Source organism: Protomyctophum bolini (assembly GCF_963924005.1).
Source record: "Protomyctophum bolini genome assembly, chromosome: 3".
NCBI classification, from domain to species: domain Eukaryota; kingdom Metazoa; phylum Chordata; class Actinopteri; order Myctophiformes; family Myctophidae; genus Protomyctophum; species Protomyctophum bolini.
The window spans coordinates 40,660,536-40,670,537 of NC_137864.1; the positions used below are offsets into that span (position 1 = coordinate 40,660,536).

Genomic DNA, 10,002 nt, shown 5'->3' on the forward strand with positions numbered 1-10,002 from the left:
TCAAATTGAAGGGAAAAGAAACATATAGTGAGGGGAAAAAGGAGTGGGTTGACTATTGACTACCGGTATTTACTTTTACAAGTAACAAACATGAGTATACATATTCCACCTCCATGCATGAAACATTTTGGAATGTGTTTTGTTTATATAAATATATATATATAGGCCTATAGCCTAGCCCAGGGGTGCCCAAAAGGTAGTTCGTGATCTACCAGTATAGATCACAAAGGCTGTGCAGTATAGATCAACATGACATGCCCTAAAAATACATTATTTAAATGTAAAAAATAAATAATCTGCAACTTGTATTAAGACAGCTGGGCCTGTTAGCTCAAACCCACAACGCAACACTTTGTTTTCAAGTATTGTATCACAAACGTCAGTAGCATTACAAAGTTATATATGCGAGAAAACACTACCAATTCAAAATGTTCCCTCTGTATTTCCAATGCCAAGTGCATTAGTCATATACTTATGTAATGTCATCGCCACTATTCCAAAGCCACTCAGGGACATTGTTTAACTATTTTCAGCAATTGGATAATATTTTTTGGATGGGTATAGATCTAGTTGAGCTTGTCATTTTGAAATTATAGCTCTCAAGTCAAAAAAGTGTGGGCATCTCTGCTATAGGCTATTATGAGTATAGAACATAATTGACACTTTCCCAAAAAGAAATAATCAAATAATCAGAAAGGTTGTTCCAAAAATGTGTCTGTGTAAAGTCCATGTGATTCTGTGCATATGGCCCCCCGTGACCCGTCCATTGTTACGCCATAGATAGAAGCACTGTGCTGACCTGTACTATACACCAATAGGGCCAAACACAGGGAGGAGCCCCCCATTCATCCCCTCATTCAGTCACTCATTCCCATGCAGCGCATCGCAGCGGCCGTGCACGCGCCCCCCTGCATGTCCCCAGGCCTGTTGTGCTGCTGTGTGTATGGTTTGCTGAGTCGACAGGCCCCCCCATACACACACACACACACACACACACACACACACACACACACACACACACACAGTTGCACACACATTAGGGGGAAACACACAAAGACAGGGCAGCTGCAGGTGAAAGGGTGTGTAGCCTGTGTGTGTGTGTGTGCCAAACACTGCATAGAGGTGCATGGCCTGGCGCGCGCGCGCACACACACCCACACACAAGCCCTTTGACGCACACACATATTGAACACACCCGAATGCACGCTCGGCACGGGCCAACAGAAAATGGCACGTGTGATGAAATGAATGTGCGCGGCCGGGCGGCCACGCGGCTGCGCGCAGCAGGAATGTACAGTATAGTACACCGACTGCATGGGCCTCTATGCTCAGCAATCGTTTGTTACGCACGCACGGGGGGACACGCGCGCCGCGCGACCCCCCAAAAAGCGCGACCCCGGTCGATGGACACGCGCCTGGCGGGCACAGGGGGGGTGCCCGCGTGGACGTCCATATAAAACTGAAGCGCCAGATTCTCACAAAAGTCTGTAAATAGGATTGGCGTTGGGCAAGGGAGAGGAGGCGATACAGGTAAGGGTGAACACAGCCAGGGTGATATGGCCATACCTGGCGCTCCATTTTCACTGCTTATTATCGATCTGGACAAATATGGATCTGTTGTCGTCAGTGGTTTTATAATTTCAACCCTTTGATCATATAAGGTCCAATTATTATTTTATTCAGCCATTATACGGACCAGCACGGATGATGATGGCATTATTTTGGCCTCAGTCTCAGATCCAAGACTAAAGAATATTTTGTTATCATTATTTGGACAAGGTTTCCCCTCATGCTGTATTGATGTTGGTTATGATTATGAGAGATAACATGCAGGCAAACGTTGATCAGAAATAACAATTATTCTACGTTCTCTTAATTGTGTCAGTGGACTTTATCAATAATTAAACTATTGAGAGCATGGAATTAAACCACGTTTTTTTTGTCACATTGTATTATGCTCTCAAAGTCAAGAGTCAAAGATAATTAAGGGTCCATTTGGTTTGGTTTGGACCACCTGGAACCCCCTAAAGGACCGCTGGTGGTCCGCGGACCACTGAATCTCCTGGATTAACATGTGTGTCACCAGCGCTATACCTTTGGGGACGTTTTGATTATTATAGCCTGACAACTTTTTTATTTAAACCCACTGCCAATCAAGAGGAATTTGAATACATGTATAACCAATTAGCCTACATGTCCCAACAAGTTGAATTTATAACCTGTGAATTAGCCAAATGCCTATGATGAATGATGATAGCCTACTAAATGGCCTAATGTTTGCTATCAATGCCTTTTCATGGGTCCTATATTTAGTTTTATTTCATTTGTTGGATGTTTTTGAGTGGTGCAACCGCTCCAAGGAACAGCAATGTCCCTGTGTCAGTCCCTATGTTTAGACAGGGGGCGCTGTTGCACCACTCACTTCAGACTGGTCTGATTTTGGTTAGGCGGCCCTGCTGTAAATTAGACAATAGGTTGCTGAATGCAGCCCTGCTGTAAATTAGACAATAGGTTGCTGAATGCAGGCCTGCATGCTGTAAATTAGACAATAGGTTGCTGAATGCAGGCCTGCTGTAAATTAGACAATAGGTTGCTGAATGCTGAATGCAAGCACATGCTCTGGGAAATAGTTTTCATGATTGTTCTATTCATTCTAATGCACTGTTTGTCGTCCCCCCCCCCGTCCCCCCCTCTCTCTCTCTCTAGATCGAAAATGAATAGGGCTACTAAATCTCACATGACCTCATCCATGTACTTCCCCGGCATGGGTATGGCCCCCTTCTTTAGGGTAAGGTAACACACACACACACACACACCTAAAAATGGCCAAAATACTTGCACGCACGCGCGCCGTCTTTATGTGCATTATGGATGGAATGTGCAAAAAATGGGATATTCGGCGCTTGATTCGACCTTAGATTGATGTAGTTATGATAATAAATCAGATCGCTTGTACAGAAAGGCCTAGAAGCACAACGGTGACCTGGCCGACGTTCACGTCCGGTTCAAACTGACGTCAACATCCGCTAGGTTTTTGGGACATGTGTTACAAATACGGTGGGCACTGGGCAAAGGGCCCCATCGTGTGGCCATTTTTGGAACGGCACTGAACCAGTTAAAAAAAAAGTGAGCGACTCCCACAGCCACAAAACCAGAGGGAGCGTATAAACAATGATCTGGTGCCGCCCACTTACAACACAAATGTGGGTAAATTCATCTTCCGCAGCACTGCTATTCAGGTGTGGAATTCCCTTAACCCATTCAGGCCTGACGTCGAAATAAAAAAAAAAGTTTTCTAAATCATGACAATTTTCTGAAAGATTTGAGGCACATTTTAACGATTTTTCAAAAATAGCAGACGTACAAGCTTGTAACTATGAGCTTGTAGATCTGATATTTTTCAGTAGCTAAATTACAACATAATATTTAAAACACACCAAAAGGAGTTCCCGCTTCAAAATGGGTTGTAACGAGCAAATCACTGGCCTCCTTTAATTAAAACAGGCCTAAAATGTTCACGTGTTAGCAGGTTTAGAGGGAAAGGAGGTGACTTATTATTGTTTTAGATTCTTGTTCATGACTATTATGACTGAGTGCAACATGGGACCAGAATGGAAACAAGACCACAATTAAGGTCTTTCTTCAGAAATCCTTTTGGACCAAAATGCCTGACTGACTGTACCTTGCACTGCGTGAAAAGAGTTTAGCGTATAGGCATACACAGTTAATATACGGTAATATACAGTATGTGATGGTATACAATTCAGGAGTTTACCGGAGTTTGTTGGAAAGTTTAACGGGGGTTTCCTGTAATATATACACACATCCTTATTTATTCCATGCTTTTTGCGCAGTGTTGTGCTGTTTGCATTGTTCATTTCAATTCAATGAATGAAACAATGAATGAATCAATGAATCAATGAATGAATCAATGAAATCAATCACTCAATCAATCAATCACTCAATCAACCAATCAACCAATCACGTTGCAGATGACCGTGTTCGAGCAGGAGCACTTCCAGGGTCGCTGCATGGAGTTCACCGCCGAGTGCTGCAACATCCACGACTGTGGCTTCGACTGGATCCGTTCCGTTCGCGTGGAGAGTGGAGCGTGAGTCATTCACACACTACACACACCCTGGCCTGTACACGCATGTCTGTGTGTGTGCGTGCGTGCGTGCGTGTGTGTGTGTGTGTGTGTGCGTGTGTGTGCGACACTGCGTACACATGCGTGCGTGCGTGCACATGACTGAAGGTGAGTTCACTCAGAGCAGAGAAAGAGGGACACACAAGACGAGTGTGATAGAGGTGGGAAATGAGATCGATGCTGTGGTGTGTGTGCGTGCATGTGTGTGTGTGTGTGCGCGTGCGTGTGTGTGTGGCTGTGTGCACGTGTGTGTGTGTGTGTGTGTGTGTGTGTGTGTGTGTGTGTGTGTGTGTGTGTGTGATATGATTTGTCATCCCCCCCTAATAACGGAACAAGGAGGAATATAGCATGCATGTCACCTTTTGTAGTTCTGACGTCAGTACTGTCCTACATGTACTGGCAAGAAGAACATCGACCCAAGGCTTTGTTCCAGAATAGTAGCTGATAAAACACTGCGTGCGTTCAGCGCTCTGCGTACCCATGGCAGCGTGGCGTGGGTGAAAAAGGCACACAATTTACTCGGTGGCCACTGGCCAGTCCTGGAGGTCATCTTAATATGACTATTTCTATAGGGCCACGACTCAAGTAAAAAAAAAATCCATTTTCTTTTCCTATACATTAAAAAATAAATCTACTGTATATTTCAAAAGATATTTATTTTAATACAACTTTTATACATTTTAGAACAATTAAACAAATATAAGAAAGCCTGCTATGTTCACTAGTTTGGGTAAAACGTCTAATCTCTCTGTTGGGTCTCGCTCTGAAAAGTTTGTGAACCACTCTGAGCTATGATGTCAGCTCTACAACATCAGTGACCTCCATATTATTTGGGCAAAGTTTAAAAAAGTTAAATGTTTAAAGTATACTAGGCTACTGTTAAACATTTCCAAAATTCACTACGGACTACTTTAATTATTTAGAAAAAAGTTATTCATGTTTACATGCAGGCAAACCACTGACTAGACTGATCAACCAACGTGTGAATAGTTTTTAACAAGCTTGTGGGTCTGCTATTATATGAAAAATCTGACGTAGAAACATAGCTTTTTCAGAAAACTGTCAGGATTTAGAAGACATTTTTAGAATCTGATCTCAGGTCAGCCGAGCTACACCGAGTGCGTGTGTGTGTCGGCCTCAGTCCTAAACCCTTGCTGGTGTTGTTACACTTTCCAAAGGGTGCCATGATTCTAACGCCTCTAAGGGTGTGTTCACACCTTTGTTTCCACAAGAACAAAACCTTGTTGTGTGGAGTTAACACTATACTTTTCTCAACTTTTGCAAGCTCATTATGAAATGGCACCGTTTGTGTCTAATCACTCTTAGAGGAGAACCCTGCCTATACCGTTAACACCATACAGACAGACAGTTTCTTCCTGGATGTTAACTCATTGAGACCAGGTTCAAAATCCATCTAAAACTGTTTTCTAAAAAAAACGTATTTGTATATCAGTGGCTCTCAAACTATTTCACGTCAAGATTTGTATTTGGCCACCGACCCCCCCATTTGAAAATGTTTCGTACCAGGGTCCAGGGACTCCCCAGAAGCAAAGATACCAGTTAAAAATGTTCACCGTGAAAGAATATATATATTTCAAGATTTGCGCACATTTTCACAATTCTTCAAAAATGGCAGATCTACAAGTTAAGTCTGTGTACTAGTGTAAGGGACATGTTGACGACCCCTGTGGTCTTTGCTTTCGTCCCTCTGTCCCGCTGTCCCTCTGTCCCCCTGTCCCTCTGTCCTGTCCTGTGTCCAGTTGGGTGGGCTATGAGCACCATGACTTCCAGGGACAGCAGTTCATCCTGGAGAGGGGAGAGTACCCTCACTGGGACGCCTACTGCGGAAACCTGTCCTACCATGTGGAGAGATTCATGTCCTTCCGCCCCATCTACTGCGCTGTGAGTTAATATAATATAACCTGTCCTAGAGAGAGAGGGATTCATGTCCTTCCGCCCCATCTACTGCGCCGTGAGTTCAGAGAGAGAGAGAGACAGAGAGAGAGAGAGAGACAGAGAGAGAGACATACCCATCTCTTGTGATGGTGGTTGTGACTTGTGACTGAGTCAGTGGGATAAATAATGCTTATAAGAAAAGTATGGAGAGTAAGAAAATATGAGTGAGTGAGTGAGTGAGTGAGTGAGTGAATTAGTGAGTGAATTAGTGAGTGAGTGAGTGAGTGAATTAATGAGTGCATGACTAATTTATACCCCGATCCTTTCTCTGAGCATGTCCATTCATGAAAAGCTGACATCAACTCTGACTATAAATAATTAAAACACTCCTAAACAACCCTTTGCGACACCTTAAGCGTTCTTACTGTACGCGTGTAGATCAGCTCTTTGTGGCATGATGACGCACCACGGTCACACGTACGTACTGTATATGTATGACGTAGTATAGGCTTATATATCTATACATAGCACTGACGTAGTATAGGCTTAAATATAGACACAGCACTGACGAAGGTCTTATAGGACCGAAACGTTTGCTTTTTAATTGCACTTTGAGCACAGAGCACTTTATGAGCATGATAAAATATTTTCTTAAGTCTCAGTCTTAAGGAGTTTTTACTTGCGCGAGCAGAGCGCGCAAGTAATAATTTCGCTTGGTCTCTTCAAAGTGACAGCCAGTTTTTTTTCAACCACATGTCAAAGTTTCCCTGTAGTATAGGCTTAACTCATCCTCTTTCCTCCCTCTCCATCAGTCTCACCAGAGCAGCCGTATGACCATCTACGAGAAGGAGAACTTCTATTAACTCATCCTCTTTTCTCACTCCTCAGTCTCACCAGAGCAGCCGTATGACCATCTACGAGAAGGAGAACTTCTTCGGCCGTTGCACCGAGCTGTGTGACGACTACCCCTCCCTGCAGGCCATGGGCTGGTGCATGCCCGAGGTGGGCTCCATGCACGTGCAGTGTGGCGCGTAAGTAGAGAGAACCCTTTGCTTTATTTTATATTATATACCAGCTAAGTGGCCTTGTGGTTAGAGTGTCCGCCCTGAGACTGGGAGGTCGGGTTCGATCCCCGGCCGGGTCATACCAAAGACTGTAAAAATGGGACCCAGTGCCTCCCTGCTTGACACTCAGCATCAAGGGTTGGTTTGGAGGTAAGTCCCTGCGACAGACTAGCGTCATGTCCAGGGGGTGTACTTGTACATCAAGCTGCCTCACGCTACAGAAACAGGAGATAGGCTCCTGCTCCTATGGGCCTCATGGCTACAGAAACAGGAGATAGGCTCCTGCCCTATGGGCCTCATGGCTACAGAAACAGGAGATAGGCTCCTGCCCCTATGGGCCTCATGGCTACAGAAACAGGAGATAGGCTCCTGCCCTATGGGCCTCATGGCTCGGCAAGGCTACTTATTTGCTTTATTTATCGCCCGAAGTTTTCGATCAGACACATCGCTTCCCCCCGACGCAGTTTTTACACTATAGCCTTTGAAGAATTAATGAACCCGGTCATGAACGTGAACTGTAGCTCCATTTCACGACCGCCCGGCCTTAAAATAGTGCGATCGTTTCTTGATAATGTCTTTGAAGAATTAATGAAATGTCAATTAATGAAATGTCTTTGAAGAATTAATGAACCTCATTGAATGAACTCCATTTCACGACCGCCCGGCCTTAAAATAGTGTGATCGTTTCTTGATAATGTCGAGACATAATTTATTTGAAAACTTTAGTAACTTACTACTAGTTACAGTACTTTCTAGATTTTGAGTATTATTACTAAACATACACTAAACCCATTCAAACCCTATATATATTTGACAATACAACGCGTCGCATCGCGATACCAATACCTATACTTGTAACAAAGCATTTCTATATTTCAAGTATTGATAGTTTTACACTAGTAAAAAAAAGACATTAGTACTTTTTCCACCAAAAACCCTCTAGACTGGACTCTTTCTCTTTGCCAAACATAGCAAGATCTACATACTCACAACGCGGTACAGGGAATTCTGAAGAATTATGACACATATGAATACTTCTGTACTCTCTCTCCCTCCCTCTCTCTCTGTAGCTTCGTGTGCTACGAGTACCCCGGCTACAGGGGCCAGCAGTACATCATGGAGTGTGAGAGGCACAGCGGAGACTACCAGCACTGGAGGAACTGGGGCTCCCACTGCCAGACCCCTAAGATCCAGTCCATCAGGCGTATCTACCACTAAGAACGACACCGACCAGCAGGAGGGGAGATATTATAGAAGAAGAGCCTTTGGTCTCTGCAGGGCTTAAACTTAAAGACTTGTATCTGGTTCTCCTGGACCATAGGGACCTCTCACTGTCCCTATATGGCTGCCATGGGACCAAGAAGTCTTGGGTTTGAGTTTGGGGACCTCGGCTGTTGCTTCTAAATAATCCCACCTTTCAGCCACAAGGCCTATAATCCATGTAGTCAGCTGCGCAGTCAGCTGCGCAGTCAGGACAACGACCAACCGACAGTCCCAAAACCAAAGAAACATCCATACTACATCCATGCCTCTGTTGTATGTATGCCTTGTTTAAAACATTCACTGACACGATTATTATTTCTCTTCCTTTTCTTTCTTATTCTTTTTTCTTTTCTTTTTAAAATATGGCTGAAAAATAAAATTTAGTGCATGAGAAGTATTGTTTCCTGTGGTTTCTGTGTGAGTGTGAGCTGTATGTGGACGCATGAAGAGAACATTTGTTTGTTTAGATTTACAGTTATAGGTAGAATGAAGCACCGAACGGTGAACAATTTACAATTTAGGCATTTAGTCCAGAGCGATTTACATTAAGCAAGAACAAAGAGCATGGTAATACACATCACATACATAAAAAGTAGTTATCATGAAACATGTGTAAGCTAAGAGCGTAACAGTGGTACTAAACACTACAGCATGCAGTCATAACAGAACCATCTAAACACTACAGCATGCAGTCATAACAGAACCATCTAAACACTACAGCATGCAGTCATAACAGAACCATCTAAACACTACAGCATGCAGTCATAACAGAACCATCTAAACACTACAGCATGCAGTCATAACAGAACCATCTAAACACTACAGCATGCAGTCATAACAGAACCATCTAAACACTAGAGCATGCAGTCATAACAGAACCATCTAAACACTACAACATGCAGAGGAGAAGTCATAACAGAACCATCTAAACACTACAACATACAGAGGAGAAGTCATAACAGAACCATCTAAACACTACAGCATGCAGAGGAGAAGTCATAACAGAACCATCTAAACACTACAGCATGCAGTCATAACAGAACCATCTAAACACTACAACATGCAGAGGAGAAGTCATAACAGAACCATCTAAATACTACAGCATGCAGAGGAGAAGTCATAACAGAACCATCTAAACACTACAGCATGCAGAGAAGAAGTCATAACAAAACCATCTAAACACTACAGCATGCAGAGGAGAAGTCATAACAGAACCATCTAAACACTACAGCATGCAGAGGAGAAGTCATAACAGAACCATCTAAACACTACAGCATGCAGAGGAGAAGTCATAACAGAACCATCTAAACACTACAGCATGCAGAGGAGAAGTCATAACAGAACCATCTAAACACTACAGCATGCAGAGGAGAAGTCATAACAGAACCATCTAAACACTACAGCATGCAGAGGAGAAGTCATAACAGAACCATCTAAACACTACAGCATGCAGAGGAGAAGTCATAACAGAACCATCTAAACACTACAGCATGCAGAGGAGAAGTCATAACAGAACCATCTAAACACTACAGCATGCAGAGGAGAAGTCATAACAGAACCATCTAAACACTACAGCATGCAGAGGAGAAGTCATAACAGAACCATCTAAACACTACAGCATGCAGTCATAAC

General features: G+C 43.4%; 1 protein-coding gene across 1 annotated transcript; it reads left to right on the forward strand.

The window, feature by feature from the left end:
* Window positions 1-2,713: 2,713 nt before the first annotated feature.
* cryba1l2 (crystallin, beta A1, like 2) lies at window positions 2,714-8,325 on the forward strand (the record flags this gene model as incomplete). Its single annotated transcript, XM_080759318.1, has 5 exons — window positions 2,714-2,788; window positions 3,993-4,111; window positions 5,908-6,049; window positions 6,932-7,074; window positions 8,178-8,325. The coding sequence occupies 5 exons, from the start codon at window positions 2,714-2,716 to the stop codon at window positions 8,323-8,325; spliced, it is 627 nt and encodes a 208-aa protein (XP_080615444.1).
* Between the last annotated feature and the right edge of the window lie 1,677 nt (window positions 8,326-10,002).